Consider the following 25998-nt stretch of genomic DNA (forward strand, 5'->3'; position numbering starts at 1 on the left):
CTGTGGACAAATCCTAGCCCATGGGGTGGTGCAGGGATATTCAGTGGAGAGAAGCATTGGGATGTGCAGTGTCACTGGTTTCTGGGACTGGGATGCCTGGGAACAGTCTCAGAACTGGTCCCAGTTGTTAGGAGGAGGTTCATTCCAAAGTGGAGAGTTTCCTTCTTTTTTTTTGATTCAGTGAATCCCTTATCCTGCTTTTAACTGGGAACAAGTGCTAGGAGTGGCGCCTTTGGGATTTGTCCATCCTCTTGCACTAAATCCATTAAGGTTTGCAAGATAGTCCCATTTTTCCTGAAAACTCCACTGCTGCGGTCAAGTCCATGCCAAGGAGATGCATACTGGAGTCTCCTTATTAAAAATTAATCATTCCCAATGTAACAGAAAGGAGATGTCGTGCATGTTTGAGGGAAATGTGGGATTCATGAGACCTGTTTCTACCCCAGGCAGGAGAGTTTGGAGTTAAGGAAAAGGGGATGGATTTAACCAAGGAGAACATGCACCTTGCTGTGTTTATGGCAAAGGGGCTTTCGGAAGGAGTCTGAGGGAGGAATGAGGTGGGATGGAGATGGATCAGTGCTGGGCCATCTGGGAAGTGGCTACACCAATCCTGTATCCATCACCATTGCAGTTACAAGGAATTTATTCCAGGATTTCAGGGCTAAACTGGTGGGCCAAACAGGTAAGTCCTCGTTCTCTGTGTTTTGAAGGTCAGTTGATACTCTGAGATTATTTTGGGAATTTGTGTCAGTGGGCAGTGCTGGAGTTCCAGATCCAAGCTGATCCCATTAGTTCTGTCCCGATGACATTGTGGAGGTGACTGTGGTGCCATGGCCTTATCCCGAGGGAGCCACATCCGAAGTGTGCCAAGCCACAGGAGGCTCTTTGAACCTTTCCTGTCTCCAAGCTTCATTCCCTGGCTCTGCCACTGTCTCTTTTTATTCCATTCTCCTTGGAAAATGGGAGATTGTCAAGGAGAATCTTCAAAGTAGCCATGAAGATATCCCAAAATTCTAATCCCCATTGATTTTTGCCAGTGATCTCTGCCTGGGATTTGCTTATAAATATGGCTCTTAAATGAATCCATGGAATATTTCTTAAAGTAGGGGTCTGTTCCCTTAATCACCTCCGGTGAGGGCAGAGCTCTCCTCACAAGCTTCCGGCAGCTGCTGTGCCTTCTTCCCCCTGGGAAGAGCTTTCTCTGCAATTCCTGCAGGCACTGCTTGCAGCAGATGCTATCTGCCCCTTGGAAATGGCAGAAAGGATTTGCCTTCCTTTGGTGCTGTGGAATTTGTCCTCTCTTGGTATTCAATCCTGGAATGGTTTGGTTTAGAAAGGTTATTGAATGCTCATCCCATTCTACCCTCTGCTGTGGACAAGGATGCCTCCCACTATCCCAGGTTGCTCCAAGCTTTGTCCAGCCTGGACTTGTCACTTCTAGGCTTGAGGCAGCCATAGCTTCTCTGGAAAATCCATTCCAGGGCCTCACCACTCTCACAGGGAAGGATTTCTTCCCAATATCTAATCCAAACCAAGTGAGTGGGAAGCCATTCCTCCTTGTCTTGTCCCTCCATGCCCTATTCCAAAGGCTCTTTCCAGCTCTCTTGGAGCCCTCTTAGGCACTGGAAGAGGCTTTAAGGCTTCTTGGAGCCTTCTCTCTGGGCTGAGCTATCCCAGTTCTCCCAGCCTGGCTTGAGAGCAGAGCTGCTCCATGCAAATTCCTCTGGCCAGCTTCAGGACATTTTCTGTATGGATATGACCCATCCCCCTTCTCCCTGGAAGGCGAGAACAATTCTCAGATTGTGAGAAACCAACTCAGGAACAGAAAGAGCCTCATTTAAACCCCTTCAGAACAGCTGGATGGAGCCTGATGGGGTTGGATCCAAGCTGGAATTGATGATTTCCGTCAAGTCCGGTAAGTGCTTGATGGTAATGAGAGGGTTCTGGGAGCTGCAAGGGAATGATCCAGCCTGGAATGGAAGCCCATATTCCGTGTGGGACATGCTGATGAGGGGAGGAAGTATTTGGGGTGATTGATGGGGCTGCAATTCTGTTGGTTAGGGAAGTGAACTGTCTGTTATCCTGCAGAGTGAAAAAGCAGCATGCAGCATCCATGCTGTGCTCTCAGGACAGGTATCTCCAGCACCTGGGCAAGGTGACCTGGATGTGCTCTCCGGGAGAAGGGAAGCACCTCTGCTTCAGAGAGAAAATCACTCCTGAAGAAAAGTTGCTATGGGAGCTGGCAGGACACAAAGCTTCTTTGGTTTTCCAGCTGCATTTCCTAAGATGAGCTGGGAGCTGGCAGGCCTGGGCTTGAACTTCCCAGCAGGGCAGCAGGTTGGTGACAGGTTGGGAATGTCACCATGTTCCCCTGGGACATTCCTGGGAAACATGGTGACATTTCAGCCAGGGAAAGGGATCCTGGGAGGGGCAGCATTCTGGGACATGATGCTGGATTTCTGTGGAACAGCAAAGGGCTCTGTCCTTTAGCAACGCCTGCAACCATCCACTGAGACCTACAAATCCAAGGGTTTTTTTGTGAATTCTGTAGCTCTGAGCAGTGAAGGCAAACATCTGGCTTGTTTAGAGGGAATTTCCTTGGGTGAGTCACCCTGGAGAACTCTGGAATTTGCAGAGGCCAGCTGGAAGAGGGTGCTGGCAGAGATGAGATGGGATTGCTTTGTCATACCTGGGTCTTGTGAAAGTGCCATCAGGTGCCTGAGGGAAAAGGTAGGGAAGGAATATTGGGATAGCAGGGCTTCCTCTATGCAGACATCCCCAGGGATCTGACAGAGGGAGAAAAAACTCCCAGGAGATCTGATTTCAGCCTGGTTTTGGCCTCTCATCTTTTGCTCTGAACAGCAGAAGGTTGGGAACCAGGGGAGGTTTGGGGGTGATGGAAGTGGGAATCCTGAGTTAGCCTGTGGATACAGGGATGGGGAATTGCAGGGGGTTGTGAACCTCTGGATGCAGGGATGGGGAATTGCAGGGGGTTGTGAACCTCTGGATACAGGGATGGGGAATTGCAGGGGGTTGTGAACCTGTGGATGCAGGACTGGGAATTTGCAGGGGGATGTGAGCCTGTGGATGCAGGGATAGGGAATTGCAGGGAGGGGGATTTGCAGGGGGTTATGAGCCTGTGGATGCAGGAATGGAGAATTGCAGGGAGTTGTGAACCTGTGGATGCAGGGATGGAGAATTGCAGGGAGTTGTGAACCTGTGGATGCAGGACTGGAAATTTGCAGGGGGATGTGAGCCTGTGGATGCAGGGATGGGGATTTGCAGGGGGTTATGAGCCTGTGGATGCAGGAATGGGGATTTGCAGGGATGGGGAATTACAGAGGTTTGTGAACCTTTGGATATAGGGGTGGGGAATTGCAGGGGGTTGTGAGCCTCCGGATGCAGGGATGAGGATTGCAGGGGGTTGGAGCATTGGGCTGTGTGGGTGCCTCGGGAATCTGCGATTCTGGGAGCTTGGAGCAAATCCTGCCTGGATTTGGGTGGAGGGAGTGGGTGACTCCGGGGGTGTTGCTGTGGTGTGGGTGGGCTCCTGGCATGCAGGATCCAGGCACAGCCTTTTTCCTTCAGCTTTATTTCCTGGTGTACTTCTCCCTAAGGAGGCTCATGTCAGATGGGATGGGCTGTTGGATTAGCCTAAGTCTCCGAGGTTTAGCTGGAATGTTTTCTCACTGTACCGTTTTTCTCCCTTGCTCTTTTCCCTAAGCCTTTCCCTACAGACAGCTAATTCTCCCCTTCCCCCACATCCTGTCATAGCCCAGAGCATGTCACAAGGAATTAACGGCTGGAAAGGCCGGGAGAGGCTCCTCTGGAACAGTCTCTCCTTTCTGTGCCCGGGGTGGCCCCCTCTGTGTGTCCCTTTTGTGTCCCATCCAAGTCCCCTCCCCCTGGCCATTCACTGGGAGAGTCGGTGGCCAGGAGCCTTTCCCAGCCCGATGCCATGGCCGTGTCCGAGGGCTCCCGGCAGCGCTCCCGCTTTCTCGGTGGGAAGAGGGAGGAGGTTTGTGCCGCTCCAGGGTTTTCCTCCTCTCCCGGCTCCGCATCTCTGACAGCATCGCCCGCTCTCGCTCCCAGTCCTCCTTCCCACAATCCACGTACAATCTCCTCAGAATAGGGATGATGTCACTTCCTTCCAGAGGGTGCTGGGGGGTGTGGAAGGGGGGAGTCACGACCTCTGGCTCTCGGCATTCCCGGTGGATAAATGAGGTGCAGGGAGGGAGTTGCTCTGAGGATGATGCCCGGCTCTGTCGTCAGGCAGATCCCAGTTCCCATGCCGTGCTTCCCTTTGCTGAGTGGGATTTTCAATGGCTGCAGGAAGAGTTTGCTGTTCCCTCCTGAGCTTGTGATGCCTGTCTCCCTGGATATGCACTTTTCCTGAAATACCCTTCTGGGAGAGAAGGATGCGCAGCGGCTGGACCACATGCCATGTAAGGTTCCTGCTTCCCTAGGTCTTGCCGTGCTCTGAGGGGGCTCCTTGTGCATGTGCTTCCCTTTTTTCAGTGTTGGGAGCTTGGGACTGCTTGTACTGGGATTCAGCTTTCAAGATCCTGGGAATGTTTGGCTCTTTCCAGCAGTTTTAGGGACAATGTGAGGGTTCTTGCTGTCACAGAGCCGGGGTCAGTGGTCTCAGGGCTCTTTGCACTCCAGCCTTCCGGTTCTCCCAGTTCTTTTGCTGGATCATATCTTCAGCATCTTAAAACAGTTCCTGGGATATGCTGTGCTGGGATGAAGCTGGAGAGTCCTCACAGTGAGAGCTTTTTTTGGTGGGTTTTCCAGTCTCGGGCCTTCTGTCATCTCTCTCCTTTCCAAAGCAGGGGCAAAGCCCCGAACCTCCTGGTTTAAATTCAGGGATCTTTGGGAATAAATTGGGAATGTTCCTGCCCTGGGAGCCTGGTAAGTGGAGTGACAGTTCCACAGTGAGTATTCCCGTATGTGACAGTGAGTGACAGGCTTCTCCGCTCTGTCCCCATCTGTTGCCGTGGATAAGGAATCCACATTGGATATTTGTTGCTGTCATTGATATCCTGCTTCTCAAACTGGGAGAGGGTGCTGGGAACTGGGAGAGCCCAACTGGCGGGGTGGAAGAGTTCCGGAAAGCACGTCGGTGGGACGCAGCTGAGGGATGACGGGAACGGAGCTGGGCTGGGAAGTGCTGGAGGTGTATCCAGGGTTTGTGATATCCCAGCTATCCTGGGTGGTGAATGACAGGCACGATGGGGCTGGGAGGGAGTCTCCAGATGGCCAGAGGAGTGAAGGTAGAGCTGGAATGTACCCAGTGCTCTGATTATTCTGTGCTGAAGAAGTGGGAATCCAAATGGCGTTGGAATTTTGCATTTGCTTTGTTTGTGGAATGGAGCATTTCCTTCAACTGAATGACAGGCTGGAAGCGGCCTGTTAACTATGGAATCTCCTGGAATTTGAGGGGATTGTGTAGATTTTCAGTAATGGGTGGCTGAAGTGGGTTGGAAGATCCTTCCCAGTGGCTGTGGGTGTTGCCCCAGGAGAGGAGACTCTGGATTTGGGATATTCTGGGAAGTGGTGGGGTAACCACACCTGACTGCTGGGTTGGATTTAGTGGGACAGGGCAGGAATTGGTGCCATGGGCTGTCTCAAACCCAACATTTGTGTTATCTGGAAGGTTCAACTTAGTTTAAATCATGAGCAACCTGGACTAGTGGGAGCTGTCCCAATCCATGACAGGGAGATGGAACTGGATCGTCTTCAAGCTCCCTTCGTATCCAAGCTATGCTGAAATTTTATGGATGTCCTCCCCTTTCTAATTGGTTTTACCCACAGCACTAAATTAGGAGCATCATATCCAAGTGTGGGGTTTTTTTTGCCTGGTACAGGAAGTATTGCAGGTAATATTCCCTTGGGAATGCTGTCAGAAATCCTTTTGTAAGTAATGGATGAGGACACTTGGTTGCTTGCTGTTGGGTTCCCAGAGGCAAAAATCCAAGAGCACTTAGGGATTTGCAAGTGCAGCTTTGGAACAGCATGGCCACAGCCGGCCATGGGTGGAGCACTCCAGCAGCAGTGCATGGATGTGGGAATTGGGAGGTTGGTGGAGTTGGGGACTGAGATGGATCAGTTGGGAGAGCTTGGAGCAGAGAGGCACAGATGAGGTGGAGCATTCCCTGCTAGCACAGGTAAGAAGTGGGACAGGGATTAGGGCATGGAAAGAGGGACAGGACTAATCCTCCAATCCAGAAATCCCTGGTGTCTGTGGAGAGAGTGCAAAGATACCATCCTGGATTTGACAAAACCAAGGAAAATTCCTGGCTGTGGGTCATGTGTTGAGCCAGGAAGGCAGGAGTGGGATAAGGTGTGCTGCCAGAGTCGCTCTGGAGCAGTTTGGAGTACGGCCAGCTGGGATGGAGTGGGATGGCTGTGCTGGAGGAGGCTGGAGCGCCCTGTGCAGTCTCGTGACTTTGCACCACTCCTGTTTCTATTTTCCAAAGGGTTTGGGAAGCCCTAAAAATAGGAGCACAAACAAAACCCAGGGAGGAACAGCAGCTCCTCAATCTTCCACCTTGGAATTGGTCGTGCCTGTCAGGGCCAGTACAGATGCGACGGAGATGTGGAGCTGGCAGGATGCTCCTGCTGGTCCAGGGGGAGATCTCCTAGGAGCCAATATCCTCACTGAAAGTGCTGTTGGGAGCCAGTCTATAGTTCCCCAGACGCTGTCACCGGCTGTTAATGGATATTTTGGCTTCCTGAGCCAAGTGTTGGGGGGAGAATTGTTGGACAACAACAGCCTGGCAGCAGGTTTGTGCATGGAAAAACACAGTAACAGGGTTTTCCAGAGATTTGAGGCCAGGATGACCTGTCCCAAATCCCACAGTGGCTGCTCACCATCACAGCCTAACAGGATTCCAGGTAATCCCATGAAGTGGATCTGGATGAGTTACACACCGGTTTCACCTAATACTTCCCACTCCTTCAGATCCCAGCCCTCCTTCCCGAGCATGCCATGCCCCCTGGTGCTGGAAGAAAGCAGCTCTGGGATAAACCAGGATGGCTCCCAGGTTGTGGGGCTCTCCAGAGGGGGCTGGAGAGGCTCAGCAGCAGCTTTGCTTCCATTCTTTTCCAGGAGGTGAGTGCTGTGCCTGCTGAACTTCCCGGGACCCGCCAGCCATGCCAGGGATTGTCGTGTTCCGCCGGCGCTGGTCTGTGGGCAGCGATGACCTGGTTCTGCCAGCCGTCTTCCTCTTCCTCCTTCACACCACCTGGTAAGTGAGAAGGGCACAAGGATGCTTGGAATTCACCCAGGAATTCTTCTGGCTATTTCTGGCATGGCTGGAAATTCTCCCTGCGCTTCTACACGGGGCCAGAAAGTTTGGTTGGGGCATTCCTGATGAACACCAACATTTTTCCAGCTTCTGTTCCCGTTTTCCAGCTTAGCTCTGTTCCAAGTTCTAGCCTAGTTCCAAAGAGCCTGACCAAAGCTTTTTGTTATCCTCCTGTGCTGTCCAAGATTCTCCACTAGAATTTAGGGCCGTGTTTCTGTACAGAAGCTCAGGAAAAACAGGCATGGAATTCTGGAATGGTTTGGGTTGGAAGAGGCCTTAAAGACTATCCAATTCCAACCCCCTGCTATGGGCAGGGATGGCTCCCACTAGGTTGCTCCAAACCCTGTCCAACTTGCCCTTGAACACTTCCAAGGGATGTGGCAGCCACGACTTCTCTGGAGTGGCAAATCCCACGGGATAATGTGGCATGGATTAAATGGTTCTGCTGGGTGTAGCAGAGCCTCTGGATGGCTTGTGGGGATTTGAGACCCAAATGAAGATTAATGTAAGGAGCTGTGGGACACTGAGGAGGGAAGAGCTGTGGGATATTCCATGGTTTCCTTGGCTTTCCTGCCCGGCAGGTTTGTGATTCTCTCGGTGGTGCTCTTCGGGCTGGTGTACAATCCCAACGAGACGTGCTCCCTGAACCTGGTGGACCACGGCCGAGGCTACCTGGGAATCCTGCTGAGCTGCATGATCGCCGAGCTGGCCATCATCTGGCTCAGCATGCGCGGGAGCATCCTGTACACGGAGCCGCGGGATTCCATGCAGTACGTCCTCTATGTACGACTGGGTAAGCGACCGGAGCCTCTGCGCTTCCCTGTGCTCTGCCCTGGAGCCTCGTCTCCCTGCCTAGTGGGGATCCTCTGGCACAGCCAGATGGCTGCCAGGATGTGCCGTGCATCCCGATGAATCCATAGGCTGCGCCTTGTCACGGCTGTCAGACTGGCAGGCGATGTCCCAAATAACCTCCTTTTCCTCTCATGGAATCTGCTCCCCTTCTGTCTCTCTTTTCCCCCTCTACGTTTTCCAAGGATAGAGGCATAAATCCCTAAGGTTCTGACCCCGAGGTGTTGCCTCTTGACTCACCTGATTCATCCCTCCAGGCACTGGGAGGAAAAGAGGTTTTCCACCTGCTCACTCTCTTTTTCTTCCTATAAGCAATTCCTGTCTTGCTCCCTCTCCAAAAACTAGAGCAGGGAAGAGCATTATTCCTTGATCCCTCATTCCCTTTTAGCTTGTTTTCCCTGGATTCTGTTGCCTTCCAGGTACAGAAATTTAATCTGATTTTTCTGTGCCAAATGAAAGGTTTTAAGAGAAAAATCTTGGGGGATGCAGAGCCAAACACATTCCAAACAATTCATCCTGTGGATTTGCATCCCTGCTTTTTGCCGGGTTGTTTTCCTGCAGAATCCACTAAAATAAGGATAACCTTGCTTGAAAGCTCAGTCTGGAAGACTTGGAATGCTCAGTGCAAGTCATTAACGCAAACAGCAAACAAATCTCCCTCTCCAGCTTCCCAGCCAGTCTCCCTAGGGAAGCATGGAGAGCCTGGCAGTTTGTGTTAAAACCAGACTAAGTGGGGCAGGGGAGGTAGGGAGAATCCAAAGAAAGGTTTTTCTGCCCCCCAAAACATCCCTTCTTCTTCCTTAAACTCTGTGTGCTCAGGAGTGGGATTTCCCTGGGTTTTGGGTCTTGTATTCCCTTTTTCCTGGGTATTTTGCTCCTGGTGGTTGATCAGTTGTGCTGATGGAAGTGGGAGCGTGACCAGTGCGTGGGCAAGGTCCATGTGACTATCCCAATTTAAGCATGTGCTGTTTAATGCAGAGGAATTTAGGGAATTAACTCTAATGTGAACCTGGGAATGTCTCATCCCTACTCCTGCTGCTCCTGTCCTGCAGCAGGCAAAGGGGAGAGGAGCCAAGGGAAGCAAAACCTAACTCAGGCATAATTTGGGTTTATCAGGAACCAGTCCCAGCCCTGATTCCTTGCCCAGGAAAGCTCTGTCTCCTGGAACTGGTCTTTCCAGGTCTGTAGCAAAGCCACTTATGGAAAGATTCTGTGCCAGCAGGAGATAAGGAGGGTGAGTGGGATAAGCCAGGCTGGATTTAGTCTCAGCTCCACCAAAATTTAGGCAATCCCAAGCAAGGTATTCACCTTCTCCACACCTGATTGCCCACATGTTCTTTGGAATTCTGGGGAGAAAGTGGGAGGATGGGCACTTCAGAGCAGTATCTCAGCTTTCTTGTTCCAGGGAAGCACTGTTAATCCCCAGTTTCTAGTTTGCTGTCAGTCACATGCAAAACTGAGGAGCTCCTTAGGCGCTGTCTCCTTGGAACTGTTATGGGAAGGGCTGCAAAGGTGCTGAGAATGTTTGCTAAGCATAGTGAGCGGGATTAATCCTGGATCCACACACTCACGTATTTTGGATCCGTGAGTCAGGCCAGCTGTCTGAGGTAGTTAAGGCTTGAGTCCTGTCATTCCTGCTGCCTCAGGGAGTCTTTCCAGCAGCGTGGGAGGGAGGTCTGGATCTCTGATTCATACCTGTGACACAACCAAGGGCGCTGACCCCTCCACGATCCCATTTTTTCGGAGTTGTTTGGAACATGTCACACTTTAGGCTCATCTCCTTACACATCCCCTTCCAAAGCGTTTTTGTACCTATTCCTTGTGAGAAAACGGGAAGAGGAGCTCATCCTTAGGGAAAAGGCTGCTGTCATCTGTGCTGTTCCCATTTTTTCCAGCGATCCTGGTGATTGAGTTCGTGTACGCCATCGTGGGCATCGTGTGGCTGACACAGTACTACACCTCCTGCAACGACATCACAGCCAAGAGTGTCACCCTGGGTACGGAGCTGGAATGTGGCCTGGGAGCATTCCGACGGATTGGCGGGCATCCTTCATTCCCCTGTGCTGATTGACTCTGGGAAGTGGCTGGGAGCTGTCAATGTGGGGCTTGTTTTCCTGTTTATTGCTCGGAACAGTCGTTCCATTCATCCGCCTGTGCTGCCGGCGCTCGGGCAGGGATCCGCGTTCCCAGGGAAGGGCAGTCTGTAAATTCTGCTTTTGCCCTTCAGAATGGTTTTACTGTTTTCCTGGAAGCCGTTCCCAGTCTCCTGGTGGGGATGATGTTAATGGTGCAGTCCCGGATACTTGGGGAGCCCCATAAAACAGCCGGAAGACTCATCCAGCTGTGGCTTAAAAGCCTTTCCAGAGGATTTCCTTTTGGGGTGGGAAGTAAGGGCTGGAGCACGTGACTCCTGGTTTGTTTTTTTTTCAGGAATGGTGGTGTGCAACTGGGTGGTGATCCTGAGTGTGTGCATCACTGTACTGTGTGTCTTCGATCCCACGGGACGCACCTTTGTCAAGCTCCGCGCCACCAAGCGCCGGCAGCGCAACCTAAGGACCTACAACCTCAGGTGAGGCAGCATTCCGTGGGATCCCGGAATTCCAGGGTGCCTTGAGTGCAAGGGACCTTAAAGATCATTGAATTCCAACCCTCTGTCATGTGCAGGGATGCTTTCCACTAGAAAAGGTAGCTCCAACCCGGCCTTGGATGCTTCCAAGGATGGGGCAGCCACAGCTTCTCTGGGAAATCTGTTCCAGGGATTCACCACTCTCACAGGGAAGCATCACTTCCCAATATCCCATCTGTCCCCGCCCTCTCTCTGTCAGTGGGAAGCCATTTCCCATTGTCCTGTCCCTCCAGCCCCTTGTCCAAAGTCCCTCTCCAGCTCTCTTGGATCCACATGAGGCACTTTAAGATCTCTCTGGAGCCTTCACTTGTCCAGGCTGAACATTCCCAGCTCTCCCAGCCTGTCTTCACAGCAGACTGAACTTCCCTTTTATCCAAGGACACAAAGATTTAAGGAAAGAACCAGTGAAGGCTTTCAGCATTACCAGTGCTGTGTCCTTATGGCTACAGGCACCCAAAATCCTCCTCAAGCCAGGGAATTCCAGGATGGTTTGGGCTGGAAGGGATCTTAGAGCCCTTTGAGCCATGGGCAGGGACACCTTCCACTATAGCAGGTTGTTCCAAGCTCTGTCCAAGCTGTCCTGGAACACTTCCAGGGATGGGGCAACCACAGCTTCCCAGGGCAAGGTTTCTGGAAGGGTGTCCTGCATTTTTGGGATCTTGCCCTTCTCCTTGCCTTGCTGAAGGGGATTTTGGGAGGATGCAGCTCCCTGTCAGGTGCTGTGTGTGGGCACCTGCATCCAAAGGAGACAAAGCCATGCAGAATCCAGCTGGATTCTGCCTTAATTGCTGGATTTGTGGATCCTCATGGACCCTGCTGACCACAACAACCTGTTTGTCCATATCCTATAGCAGCGTTTTCCGTGGAAACAGTGAGTGTGTGCTTAAATTTTCCTTACTTTGAGGCAGCATCTCCTTCCAAATCCCCTTTCTTCCTTTATTTTCCTCTCCAAAATCCAACCTTTTGCCCTGAGGTTTCTCCTATTTGGTCTTGGCCAAGGAACAATTCCATTTGTGTTGGCAGTTGAATCTTTTAATTAAGAGTTGATTCCATCTTGGAGCTCCCCAGATGGGGAGAGAAAAAGCTTTTTTTCACCAAGCAAAGCTTTTTCTGAAGAATTTTTTCCAGTAGGGGACAACACAAACAGGCTTTGTTTCCTTTGATTTGTGACTGTCCTTGAGGAATGTGGCTTTGGAGGGCATCGGGATCCGAGGGATAAAAAATGAGGCTTTCAAAAACCACTCCATAAATATCCCATTTTTCATTGGGTTTGTGTATTTTTCCATATTCCAATGACTTGGAATGAGGTCCCTTTTGAGGGAAAACTGGGCTTTTCTAAGGATAGTGCATCAAGTTCTGTGAGAAGGAGCCTGGGTTTTTTTTGTGGAATGCCAGATATTCCTCCTGACCTTTCCAATGTGTTACAGTGGCCTGGAATATTTGGAGTTAGTGCCTAGCATGGTGATTGCTGCTTGGAATCAGGACATTCCCAGGAAGATAAGAAGGATGATACTGTGGATGTAGTACTGCATCCAAGGAAAAAATTCCTCCCTGTGAGAGTGGTGAGGCACTGGAATGGTTTTCCCAGAGCAGCTGTAGCTACTCCATCCCTGGAAATGTCCAAGGCTGGATGGGGCTTGGAACAATCTGGGGCAGTGGGAACTGTCCCTGCCCATGGCAGAGGCTGAAACTGGATGAGCTTTGTGGTCCCTTCCATTCCAGAATTCTTGATGATTTTTCCAAAGCAAATCTGAGCTCCACAGCTCGCACTAGTAAATTCAAACCAACTCCAAAATTCTCTCCTCTGTGGGGAATTTTGAGATTCCAGAAAGCTGAGTGAAGGCCTTTCTCCCTTGGCTGGGTTTTTCCCTCCAGGCCTGCAGTATTTATGGAGAGCTTGTTCCTGCTGTTCATGGATTTTCCCTCTGGAAAGGGAATGTTAACAGCTGTTAACAAGCAAACGCTGTGGGCTATGATGTGAAAAACAAACATCAAGTATGACTGTTCACTGCTCAAACAATTGTTTCCAAAGGATACATTCCCAACTTCTCCCTCTTGCTGAAAGAAATCCTTTCCAAGGAATAGATGAGGAAGTTCTCTGCCTGGCTGGATTGTGTCCCATGGTGGTTTTCCTTTCCCAGTGGCATCGTGGTGTGTGTGGGCTGGGAAAAAGAAACAACCCAATAAAAGGTTTGGCTTGCTGTGCCAAGGCTTTTCCATGGAGCTTTGGAGCTCCTACTGAACGTGTGGAAGTTAGGAAGAAAGAATTTGGGAAAAGATGGAGGGAAAACAGCTCAGAGTACACTTGGTTGTTGAACCCCGCCAGGGAAATTCTGGAGTTCTTTGGAATCTGGGGGAGCAAAGCCCTGCTGCCAGTCATATTCCCATTCTTCTTCTGAAAGGTTATGGAGAGCTGTTTTCAGATACTCAGGCAGGAGCTGATGGGTCCCTGTGGGATCTGCTCCTTCCATTTCAAGCAAATATTCCTTTGCTAGCATCTTTTCCTTCCAGGTGCAAACCAGTTTCTGGGCTTGGGCTTATCCTGATGGGATACCCTGCCAGAAAATGGAGTGGTGTTTTATTTTGGATTGCTCTGACCGGGATTAAATCTGTGTTTCCCTAAAAAAAAAAGAGGAGCTGTGGACTTCAGGGAGCTGGCACTCTGGCACGGAGTCAGTCCCTACTTCTGTGGCAGAGGGTGGAACACAGTGATCCTAAAAGTCCCTTCCAACCCAAAGCATTCCTTGATTCTGTGACTGGGAAAAATTGCATGTCTGAAATGCTCAGGGTCTCTTGTGCCATTCCCAGTCCCTCACCCTGAGGTAACTTTTTCCTCCTGAGTGGTTGCACATCCTGGCACATAGAGCAGCTGCCAAGTTGCAACAGGAACCTCATTCCATGCATCCCATTCAGGCAGGATACCAGGTATCCAAGCACAGTGCTTGATCCTGTGGATTCACACTTCTCTGGAGCATATCCAGGGAAGGGAACGGAGCTGGGGCAGGAGCTGGAGCACCAGGGGTGGCTGAGGGAGCTCAGGGGGCTCAGCCTGGGTAAAAGGGGGATTGGGGGAACCTTATTCCATTTTTCCAGGGACAGCACAGGCTGTGCCACTCCATGTTGGATCCTACACCTTGTTCTGCGTCTCCTCACATTCCTGCTTTCCCTTTATTCCCAGACACCGCCTGGAAGAGGGACAAGCCAGCAGCTGGACACGCAGGCTCAAGGTGTTCCTCTGCTGCACACGGACAAAGGACTCCCAGTCGGTGGGTACCAAAAATCTCCTGCTGGGAATCAAAATATCAGTGGGAGAAATCCCTGTTTTCCCTCAGGTTAGGATCACATTTGGCAGCACTTCCTGGGCAGCTCCCATTTCCCTTTATCATCCCCTTCCTGAGTGCTTTCTCCTGTTGTTTCCGTCAGTCTCACACCCTTAAGGAGGAGAATTTGGAAATGGGAAAACAAAAATCTGGAAGAACTACCAAAATCCTTCTGGATCTCTTGACAATCAAAGACTGTCTAATCCACAGATCCACATGAAGGTCACTGGGAATTTTCATGTGCTGCCATTGGGATTTTCCCTTGCTGTTCTCTAGCAGGGAAGGGTAAAGGCCTTGAAACTCCTTCCCCAGAAGTTATTCCATTCTCCTTAGAATCACTAGGAGCAGGTTTGTGCCTGAGGGTGGGACTCACCAGCATTCCTGAGGACCTGCTGGAGAGGCAAGTCAAACTTTGGTGCTGGAAAGATTTGCTCTTGATTTAACTAAGTTAGTTAAAATTCTGAGGATTTGAGGACTCCTGAAGGAGCCAGCAGAACCAGGGAATTGTTCCCAAAGGGAGGAGAAAGTCATAAAAATCAGGAGACTTGTGTTCTTGCAGACACTGAGCTCTGAATTAGTTACAACCTCTTAGGGAAAAAGCTGGGATTTTTCAAGGACATTCCAACAAAACCAGCAGTGGCCAAAAAATCCGCCCAGACGTTTAACTCCAGTTAGAAGGGCACGGAAAATGACAGGGAAAACACCAAGGGACCGACCACAGCCACCGTGTCCTCACTAAATATAGCCCAGAGTTCGTGCTCCAAAAGGATGCAGCGGGAAAAGGAGCACACTGGAAGGGATGTGAACGTGGAGAGGAAGAGAAATGAGACAGGGATTGAAAGCTCCAAAGGGAAAGTGGAAAAATGAAGGAGAGTCAGGTGAACGTTTGTTCTTCCCAGGTGATGAATTGGATTAACAGCATTTCTTAGGGAGTGCTGTGGAATTGTCCACAGGTGCAACTTCCAGAGTGTGGAAGGCTTCAGGAATTGTCACAGCCCTTGTGCAGAAGTCCAGCACTGTGTCTCAGAATGCTGCCCCTCCCAGGATCCCTTTCCCTGGCTAAAATGCCACCATGTTCCTTGGGAATGTCCTTCTGGGAAGTTCAAGCTCAGGCCTGCCAGCTCCCAGCTTATCTGACCTGAGACCAAGGGAGTTTTGTGCCCTGGCAGCTCCCACAGCAGCTTTTCCTTGGTGCTCCAGAGCAGAGGCTTTTCCCTTCTCCCTGAGAGCACATCCAGGTCACCTTGCCAGGGTGCCAGAGACTCCTGTCCTGAGGCACAGTGTGGATGCTGCATCCTGGGAGAGAGAGCCCTGACAGGCACCTGAATGCCCTGAACAACTCTCATTTTATTCAGGATTGCAAAGTATTCCAAATATTTCAAATTCTTTTTAACAAACTTCTTCCATTTTGCAGTGACTGTTTCTCTTTTTTGTTAAGCTTGGAATAAAAGTGGATTCCAAATGCCTCACATTCCTAATGCTGTTGAATTTCCACTTTACATCCAGCTTTTGAGCAATTTCCAGCCTCTTTTCTCTGCAGGAACAAGCCCTGACGTTGTGTCCTGGCATGGCAGCGTGTGGAATGAATGAGCACGTAATGGATCAGAAATGAATCCATCGCTGCCCATCCCAGACCCCATGGAAAAAAAATGTAGCAGCAGAGGATCGTTGTCCTCTGGGCTGGAAAAGTGTTTTATGGAATGGACATGGCTTTGGGGAAAGGATCTGGGGTGAAGTTTGAAGCCTCAGAGCCTTCAGGGTTTGTAGCAGAGCACTCCAGGTGGACAAACAGGAATAATGTCAGGTGTTCCCAGAAAAAGCTGTTCCTTTGGAGCGGAAAATATGCATTGAACTTCCATCAGGGCCTTTTTTTGTCACAGCATCCAGGGCTGGAGCTGCCACTTTGGATTAATGGGTGTTTGTCCTGTTTTCCTTTGGAGGCTCTTGGCATTTCTTGTGAGCTCACAGGAGCCATGCTAGGATTGATGAGGTCAGGATTTCAAGGATACTGCGGTTGGAATGCCGTTGGCTTTCCAAAGGCGCTGCTGGCACAGAGAGTTGGCACCTGGAGCCCCAGTTCTTAATGGGGATTTAACTGGCTTTTGTAGGGAAGTGAAAAATGACAGAAAGTCATCCCACATGCCAGGAGTTTGGCAGGGATAAAAGGATGTAGGTCATTCCTGCAGGGAAGAGAAGGGATTTACTGTCTTGATGGTCAAAGAAGGGAGAGGAGAAATCCCGTTCTGGAGTACTCAGGGTTTCCACAATACTCCAGTCTTGTGGGTTTTGATGCTGGATAAAGGATACTATGAAAACACAGGATAAAGGTTCAGGTAAGGTTGTGATCATCCTTCTCGGAAAGGTTTTTGGATGGCAGGAGTCAAATATGGATCATTGGTGGGTACAGCTTCATGTTTTGTTGCTCCAGCCTCTGGATCATCCTTGTCTTTAGGCTGGAGTAATGACAGGTCAGCACTGACCCACATTCCAGCCCCTCTCCAGCCTCCCAAAATATTCTCCTATAAGGTCTTGTGGTTTTTTTTTGCCTGTAGCACAGAGCAAAAAGTGGAAAAAGGACATTTCTCATCAAAATATCCTCGTCCCTCTGCTCTCGGGTTTTGCTTGACCCTCTCAAGTCACTTCCATTTCTGTCCCTCCTTTTTTGGGTTTGGTCACCTTCATTCTGGGAATTCTGCATTCAGTGTCTCAGTTTTTACTTTTCATGCCTTTTTGCTTGGGTGTCATCCGAAAGAAACCTGGAAAAGCCTGGCAATATGGGCAAAAGGATCACAGGTCTGGGATAAATTTGGGCAAGTTAAATTTGGGCAGAAGGAGCCTAGGTCTGGAATATGAACGGGCAAGTTAAATGTGGGCAAAAGGGTCTCAGGTCTGGGGTAAATTTGGGGAAAGGTTCCCAGGTTTGGGTTAAATTTGGGCAACAGGATCTCAGGTCTGGCATAAATATGGGAAAAAGGATCCAAGGGCAAAGTTAGAGTTGAAGAGACTCTTAAATAGGACAAAATTAGTGTTTTTTCCTCACAGAATGGCCTTTATTCTGCTTTAGAGGAGAAAGGATGACTCTGAGGTAGCACAGGATTGGGATTTGCTTTGTTTTCATCCCATTTTCTCTGTTTTATTTAATAGAGAGAGACAAAACCATTCCCTTTCCCTCCCTGTGTCCTGTGTGAGCTGTTTGGATGTCGAGGTGCCCACACACAGCACAAATCCAGCCTCCGAGTGAGACTGTGGAAAACAAACAAGACACAATAATCATGTGATTAGTCCAGATCTGGCATTCCCTGCAGGAATCTTGTGCCTGTTTTGGGAGGCTGAGCTCCAGAAACGAGTCCAGTTCTCACTCTGTGCCCTGTTTTGAGGCTTCCCACACCCCAACTCCTCCTCCTCCTCCTCCTCCAAGCCCTCTCTCTCTGGATTTTGCAGGATGCCTACTCCGAGATCGCTTACCTTTTTGCGGAATTTTTCCGGGACCTGGACATCGTCCCCTCGGACATCATCGCGGGGTTGGTTCTGCTGCGGCAGCGGCAGCGCGCCAAGCGCAACGCCGTGCTGGATGAGGTGGGCAAACCTGGCAATCCCTGCAATCTCAGCTGCTCTGGGATTCCCTGCAGGGAAACAGCTGCAGGGCTCTGCCGTCCTCATTTCTGGGCTGTTCTCGCTCGCTGAGGTGGGAAAGAAAAATAATGGTGAAGTTCAGCAGCTTTCCATGAATTTTTCCCCTGTCAAAGAGCTCAGCTGGTGCAATCAATCTGGATTGATCCTCTCCAGGCAGGTGATGCAGGAGGTGCTCTTGATGCCAAAACACCTCCAAGTGGGGGGTTGTAGGTACTTGGAAGTGAATGGGAAGATTATTCCCACTGTACAAAGATATGGTGAAGACTCCAGCAATCTGCAGGGGTGAAAATTCCTAAAATTTCCAAAATTCCTAAATTTCCAAGCTGCTATTGAGGTTTGCAAATTGTCAAGCCAGTAGGAAATGGATTTATTTTATTGGAGTTTTTCCCTTGATTTGGGATTCAGGTTACAGAAGGAAATTCCCAGTTTTCCAAGCTGCTGATGAGGTTTGCACATTGTCAGCCCAGTAGGAAATTGATTTATTTTAATGGTTTTTTTCCCCCCTTGAGTTGGGATTCAAATCAGGCAGGAATGAAACCATTGGAAGTATTTGAGGGGCCTGGTTGGGATATTTGAGAGTGGATTTTTGTCTTGCTGTCACACAGAGGAATTTTTCTGTGTATTTGTGGCTTCCAGGCAAACAATGACATTTTAGCTTTCCTGTCTGGAATGCCAGTGACCAGGAACACCAAATACCTGGATCTGAAGAATGCGGTAAGTCCCTGGGATGTGGGGTCCTCCAAACCCACCTGTGATCCTTGTTTTCTTTTCCTCACTGGCCTCTCTTATGCCTTTCTGCCCCTCTTTGAAATAATCCAAGAAATTCCATGCAAATGGAATAAAACTTGATCTCTGGAGGCTTGGTGAGGTGATATTGCTGCAAGAGAGTCAGCACTGTTATCCATCATTTATTCCAGATTTTGATTTATCCCTGATTTCGGTTTATTCCTAATTTATCTCTGATTTAGATTTGTCTGATTTTATCCCTGATTTTTATTTACCCCTGATTTTGATCGTCCTGCCAAATTTCCACCCCCTCATTATCCCCCTGCCATTTCTCCCTTCAGCTCTTTCTCTAATTTACTTTGTATTTCTCCCTGATGTTTCCCTGATTTCCCCTCTGATTATCCTGCTGTGATTAACTCCAACCCCTGATCCAACTCTCTGGAATAACTGAGCTTTTATAGGATGCAACTGCTTCACATTGGCTTTGTGGCCCTCTCCAGGCATCCTTTGGCCTGCTGGAGAGGGGATATTTAGGGAGCTCATTTCCAAACTTGCAGGAAACAGCTTCCTTGGCAGCATGGTGAGATACCCAGAGAATTCCTCAGGAAATCAGGCAGAGGAATCTTTGGGAGGGGGTGGCTCTTGCCTGGCATCCCTACCTCGCTCTCCTCAGTCACCACAGCACAGCTGGGAGAGGGGGCTGGCACTCAGCATGTGCCTAACTATGGAAAAAGGGGATGGAGGGGGAAATTCCAAGAGATGGCAGGCTCAGGGAGTCCCGTGTCTTCCAGCAAGAGATGCAGCGGTACCGGGAGGTGTGTTACTACATGCTCTTCGCCTTGGCTGCCTATGGATGGCCCATTTACCTCATGAGGAAGCCCACATGTGGACTCTGCCGCCTGGCCAGATCCTGCTCGTGAGTGCCCACCCTCATCCCTTTTTTCCTGCCTGGTTTTCCCATGTTTAGAAATGCCCTTTGTTTTTCCCCATGTTTATTGAGTTCCCTTGGTGCTTCCTCCCTGCTCGATTTCTTTTCTGCCTTTTTCTCCTTGTGTTTTTTCTTTCTATCTCTCTGGGCTTCATATTCCAAAGGCTTTCTGAATCCCTTCCAGTTCCTAGTACATAAACCAGCCTGTCCTCTGCTCCATCTCTCTGGAGCATGAAACAGCCAGCGGAGACAACTCACCTGGCACAACACCAAGTCCAAAAAGAGCTTCTTGGAGCTCAAAAATCAGGGAGTTGACATTTGGGTCCTGATTAAAAGACCTCCAAGATTTGCCTGGCTTGGGCTATGCTCCCTCAGATTAATTGGATTTTTCCAGCTCAGAATTTTTGCCCCAGTGCAAGGGTTTGTTTCCAGCTGCCAGAATTCTGTCACTGGATTCAATTTGGGGATGAGCTTTTGGCACTTCGTGGACTATTGGGAGGAATGTGATTCCTTGGGAATACTTTTAGTTCTGAGAGACAAAGAAGAAAAATCAACCTGCACTTCTCTTTTTATTTTGGGATAATTCTAAACCCATTTTTTCCTATAAATAAACCTGGAGCTTGGTCAGTGTTGGCTTTTCCACGTTGAAGCGCTGGAAAACTGTGCTTCCAAGGACAGTATCGTTTGAGGAGCCATCCCACCCCATAATCCTTAGATTCCTTGGGGACTGGCTGCATTGTAGCTCTCTCTGGTGCTCAAAAGGAAAACTGCAACCTGGTCCCAGATTTTGAGGCTGTTTCATGGTGTTAACCTTCACTTGGCACTCACTGCCATTGGGATGAGGTTTGGAGGGCCCACCTTTCCCTTTCCTCTGGGAATGCCACTCTAAATCCAGCTTTTTCCCCTCAAAGCCATGCTTCCTCCCCGCAGGTGTTGCTGCCTGTGCCCGTCGCGGCCGCGCTACGCTCCTGGCGTCACCATCGAGGAGGACAATTGCTGTGGCTGCAACGCCATCGCCATCCGCCGCCACTTCCTGGACGAGAACATGACCTCCGTGGACATCGTCTACACTTCCTGCCATGACGCTGTAAGGACAACCCCAGACCCCCTTCCCGAGGGGATTTACTGGGACAAAGAAGGGAAATGCAACCTTTTTCTCTTCCATTTCCATCAAAAAATTCTGTTATTTGGACACAAATCCTGTCACACACTCTGTCTCCTTTTCCTCGAGGATAATCTAACAGGAATGTCTCTCCTGATCTCTTCCAGGTTTATGAAACCCCTTTCTATGTGGCTGTGGACCATGACAAGAAGAAGGTGGTCATCAGCATCCGGGGTACTCTGTCCCCAAAAGTAAGTGGGATATACAGTCGCCTCCCTGGTGGATATTCCAGAGAGTTGGAGCCCTTCCCAGTTTGGAATCCTGACTTGGATTTGACTCACCTGAAGCAAGGTGACTGCTTTTCTTCCAGGATGCCCTGACGGATCTGACGGGGGATGCAGAGCGCCTGCCAGTTGAGGGGCACCATGGAACGTGGCTGGGACACAAGGTGGGGAAAACAAAGGGAAAACGATCCCAAACCAACCCAAAACCAAACAAAACCCCGTGGATTTTTTTAATTATTTCACTTTTTAATTATAAACCCCCAAATGGTCTTAATTACTTGAAGAAGAAGTTACAGAAAGGGCTTTGAGGTGTTAAATAATTAGTGGGAACAGTTAAAATCACTGGGCGTGTAATTAAAAACTCCCTGGAATTAGAGAATTCCAAATTCGGAAAGGCATCGTGGAGACCCACAATGAAATTCCTGGAGCCACTCAAATGACTTTTTCTTCCAACAACCTTTAAAGAATTTTCAATCAAAGCCTGAGAATGTGCTTAAAATTCTGCTGTAATGGGAATGTCCTCAAAGGATACTGGCAGGACTCAGATCCGTGAAATTAGATGGGTGCTCTGTGTCTGTGAGCAGCTCTGGGCTGGCTAAATGCATTTATTCCAGAGCTGACCTTTGCCCCTGTCTGGCAAAGGAACGACGTGCTGAGTTTTTAAGATGATCAGGAATTTGGCAGCTTCCAAAGCTGCAGTGCCAAGTTGGGAAAGGAAAATCCAGAGTGAAGGTTGGAAGGAACAGAGCAGTTGCTGGAAGTGCTCAAGGTGAGATGTGGAGCTTGGAAGTCCTTAGAAGCCATGAGTTGGGAACTCTAGCTTGCCTCATGGTGTCCTGCTGGAATACCAAACCTCTTCCTCTGCTTTAGGAAATAGAACCATCGAATCCTGGGATGGTTTGGGTTGGAGGGGACTTTAAAAATCCTGTTCCAATCCCTGCCACGGGCTGGGACCCCTAGGAGGATCCTGGATTAGTGAAAGGTGTCCCTGCTCATGGGACTGGGATGGGCTTTTAGGTCACTTCCAAACCACTCCAGAATTCCATCATTCAATGAAAATCCAGGAATAGATCCTTGAAGAAATTGGCTTTGCTTTTGATCTTTATATGAAAATATTCCTCCACTGGCGACTTCCATGAAACATTATCAGTTTATTCCCTTTGTTCCAGACAGAGCTTTTTTTTGTCCTTTGTGTTATTTTTTTTTTTTTTTTGGGGATTGCTGCCAGGAGAGAAATATTCACTTTCTCTGGAATTATTATCAATATTAATCTGCAGACAATAATGTGCTGTTGATTCCCGAGGGAAAACTAAGGGAGATAATGGAATTTTAAATGCAATTTTAATGTCCAGGAGTCAAGTTTAATATCCAAACAAATCCAGTGTCTCACTTACACATTTAATTTGGAAACAAGGACTTGGCTACGTGGGAGCTTTCCCAGGATTTGTTTCATTTGGGGTGTTTTCCTGCCGATTCTGTCCCACCCATCCCCAAGGGTGTCTGTCAGCCATCCTAAGATTCCAAGTCTTGATGTTTACATGAAATTTTTTATCACTCCACAGCTCCAATGTCACAATTCAAAAAAATATTTATCAGGCCTCTGAGCTATTCTGGATCAAAAAATAGAGCTGGAACTAAAGTTTAGGGATTAGAATGCAAAAAAAAAAAAGGATTATAACTCAAAGAAGAATCCAACTTCACTATTTTTACAATAAAGTCCACTGATTTTATAACAAAGTTAATTTTAAAGATAATCCTTAGCCAAAGGGGTGAATCCAGATTTAATTGTTGAACTCCCAGGACAAAGTTAGTGAAAGTAGGATGTTTCAGAGCTTTGTTTCCTGGTGTTGAGCCAACCAGGAGGACAAGGAGCTGCTGGAAAGTCCTGGAAGCTCAGCCATGATCCCAGTAATGAGACTTTCCAACATTTTTCTCTCATAAATAGACCCTTCTGGGGTTTTTGCCCAAAATCTCAAATATCCCGGAGCAGTTTTGTGTGTTTGGGATGCAAAACAATGCAGAACATTTCCATTCCCTTTCTCTAAATGCTTGATCCATTCGGTTATTTACATGTGAACTTGCAAAATTAAGCCCAAATAGTTTTATTAACTTGAAATTGGATTTGTTTCCCAGAGAATTTATGGATGCTACATCCTTGGCAGTGTCCAAGACCAGGTTAGGGCTTGGAGCAACCTGGGCTAATGGAACATCTCCCTTCCTGTGGAATGGGATGATCCTTAAGGTCCCTTTCAACCCAAACCAGGATTCCAGGAATTTTAGGGAATTTTTCCAATGGTGAATCTAAATGGAAGTTTACAGTGTCATTCCATAATCATTAAAATCCCTGTCTCCATTAGGATATAATTACCAAAAACACGTCCCAAAGGCTGACTAACGTCCCAGCAGTGACATCACTGTGGATTTGGGTCACGCTCTCTAAAAATAGAATCCCAAATTCGCGGTGGGAATTTAGATCAGTGGCCTGCTGCTCACTTCTCATTAGGATTGGGAGTGGAGACTCTTCTGGATGCTGGGGAGGAGCTGGGATAAAGCACAACCACTGTGGTGCTTTTTGGTAGTGGCAGCATCCCATTTATCTCATTTCCATGGAGTGGGGTCTCCTCTGTCCTGTATCCCCTCTTCAGTATCCAGATTGGGATCAAAGACATCTCAGATACTGAGGACCTGGAAAAATCCATATTTCTTTGCTTTCTTTTCCTCACTGGCTTCTCTTATGCCTTTCTGCCTCTCTTTGAAACAACCCAAGAAATTCCATAAGGATGGAATAAAACTTGATCTCTGGAGGCTTGATGAGGTGATATCTATGCAAGACAGTCAACACTTATTCCTGACTTATTCCTGATTTTGATTTATCCCTGATTTATTTATCCCTGGTTTAGATTTTCCCACCAAATTTCCACCCCTCATTTTCTTCCCACCATTTTCACCCTCAGCTCTTCCTCTGATTTACCTCTGATTTCTTCCTGATGTTTCCCTGGTTTTTCCCTCTCATTATCCTGCTGCCTGCTGTCATACCATTATCCTTTTTAACCCCAACCCCCGATCCAGCTCTCTGGAATAACTGAGGTTTTGTTGGTTTTTTGTTGTTGTTGTTGTTGTTGTTGTTTTTGGGTTTTTTTGGGTTTTTTTTTGCTTTTGGAGCCAGGAATCCTTTCCTATCTCTGAGATGAAGAGTGAGCCCCCAATAACATTCCCATTGTACTCACACCATTTTAAGATAGGGATTTAAAGGAAAACAGCCAAAGAGATGATTTTCCTCAATGTCCCCCCGTTTTTTGGAGTTCAGGCTCACTTCCCACTGAGTTAAACTGTAGCATTATCAGTAATTTATGCAACAAACCAAATTCCAGTTGCTTGCTTATAACTGCACTTGGAATTGCATCAACTACATTTGGAATCAGAGAAACACTCCTCAGCAGAGACAAGGGATGTTTTGACCCAGATATGATCTTTTCCCACCTTCCAGCAGTCCTTGACTTCTAGGGAATAAAAACTTCTAATAATTTGGGATGAATGTCTTCTGACAGCCAAATTCCCTTAATATTGTTGGTTGGAGAAGGTAAGAACTAATTCCTAGTGCTGCCACTTTTCCCTTTGGTGTTTGAATCATTATCTCTATTGGAATGATTCAACTTTTATTTCCAGATTTAAGTTGAAAACTCCTTCCCAGATTTACCTGGAATAGGATAATTTGGCTTTAAAACCACCAATATTTAGAATATCCAAGTCTATTTCTCTGTTCTGCCCTAGGTCCCTTGGCCCGAAGTACCAAATCCACAATCCTGTGTTTAAGTTAATTGGATTTGGGGTACTTTTCCCCCTAAAAGCCCAGGAATAGGCCCTTGGAGTGTTCCTTAATTAAGAACTGCCTTTACTCCTTAAACACCAAAACTTTGGAAATGCAGAGGGGAATCAGTTCTTCCTCCATCCTGATCCATGCTGAGGGACATTCCAGAGCTTCCTCACCTTCTGGATGTTGAGATCCCATTTACATCCTGCTGTGTGTTCCTGCTCCCACAGGGAATGGTGCTGTCTGCTGAGTACATCAAGAAGAAGCTGGAGCAGGAGATGGTGCTGTCCCAAGCTTTTGGGCGGGATTTGGTGAGTACAAGTTCTCTCTGGACAGAGGATGAGATTTCCATAAAAACCTGGGTTTTAAGGGAATCTCTATGTCCCTAAGTCTGTTGTATTCATTTCTCAGCTCTTCCTTTAATTCCTGGATTTCCAGCTAGTTACTCATTTCGTGGAATGGTTTGGGTTGGAAGGGACCTTAAAGCTCATCCCATTCCACCCCCTGCCATGGGCAGAGAACATTCCACAAGATCAGGTTGCTCCAAGCCCCATCCAGACTTCCTGCAAGGCTTTTTTATTTTGGAAGCACCAATAGTGCAGAGCTCCTGATTATTTTCCTTTTCCTGAGGCAGGAAGTCCCACATGGTGGCAATGAAGGACAGGGAGGGAGCATTAAAACCAAATCAGCAGGAACTAAAATCCCATTTTTATGGAGATTTTCTTTGGAATGCAGTGGTGACTGTCCCTGTGGGCACATTCCTGGTGGCAGGGAGATGTCATAGGACTCAAGGGAGATGTTGGGAAGCAGCTTACCTTGGTTTATATGTTGGAAATAGTTGCTGAAGTGCTGCCTTGGGATATTTGGTGGATGGAGGGGGAGATAAACCAGCATCCAGCTTTTTGGGATGGAGCTTCATTCCTCTCTGACTAGAAAGGGAGAATGGGAGTTGTTCTGTTACTCAGGAGGAATATTTCCTGGCTTTAGGTCCATAAGTGCCATCCCAGGTCCCACCAGAGCCCAGGACCTTGTTTCTGACAGTTGCCAAGGACAAGATATTCCAGAGAAAAGTGTCCAGTGAGGTTTAGAGACACTTTCTTTATGGGCTTGGATGTTATCAGGAGGGAAAAAAAACTCCCATCAAATCCTAAATAATTCAAATAGCTGGTTCCCACCTTCTTTCTTTCAGGAAAGTCCCAGTAGACCAGATGTAGAATTCAAGAAGTGAATGAATTCCAGCCTCTAGTGAGGCCCTGGCACAAGTTTCCCAGAAAAGTTGTGTCTGCCCCATCCCTGGGAGTGTTCCAGCATGGGTTGGCTGGGGCTTGGAGCACCCTGGGCTAGTGGAAGGTGTCCCTGCCCATGGCAGGGAGTGGAATGGAATGATCTCTCCCTTCCTTTCCAACCTA

At 48.5% G+C, this 25998-nt stretch overlaps 1 protein-coding gene across 1 annotated transcript in view; it reads left to right on the top strand.

Moving 5' to 3' along the window:
- The first annotated feature begins 4215 nt into the window (after window positions 1-4215).
- DAGLA (diacylglycerol lipase alpha) overlaps window positions 4216-25998 on the top strand; it is a 34723-nt gene continuing 12940 nt past the window's right edge. The window contains exons 1-13 of the mRNA XM_030949658.1: window positions 4216-4445; window positions 7112-7250; window positions 7892-8103; window positions 10055-10156; window positions 10590-10728; window positions 13964-14051; window positions 17547-17681; window positions 18375-18452; window positions 19256-19380; window positions 20323-20479; window positions 20662-20745; window positions 20865-20942; window positions 24820-24900. Of these exons, the coding sequence (XP_030805518.1) occupies window positions 7156-7250; window positions 7892-8103; window positions 10055-10156; window positions 10590-10728; window positions 13964-14051; window positions 17547-17681; window positions 18375-18452; window positions 19256-19380; window positions 20323-20479; window positions 20662-20745; window positions 20865-20942; window positions 24820-24900 (1374 nt within the window). The 5' untranslated portion in view covers window positions 4216-4445; window positions 7112-7155. The remainder of the gene's footprint in view (window positions 4446-7111; window positions 7251-7891; window positions 8104-10054; window positions 10157-10589; window positions 10729-13963; window positions 14052-17546; window positions 17682-18374; window positions 18453-19255; window positions 19381-20322; window positions 20480-20661; window positions 20746-20864; window positions 20943-24819; window positions 24901-25998) is intronic.

The sequence above is a fragment of the Camarhynchus parvulus genome, chromosome 5 (genome assembly GCF_901933205.1).
Source record: "Camarhynchus parvulus chromosome 5, STF_HiC, whole genome shotgun sequence".
Lineage (NCBI taxonomy): Eukaryota > Metazoa > Chordata > Aves > Passeriformes > Thraupidae > Camarhynchus > Camarhynchus parvulus.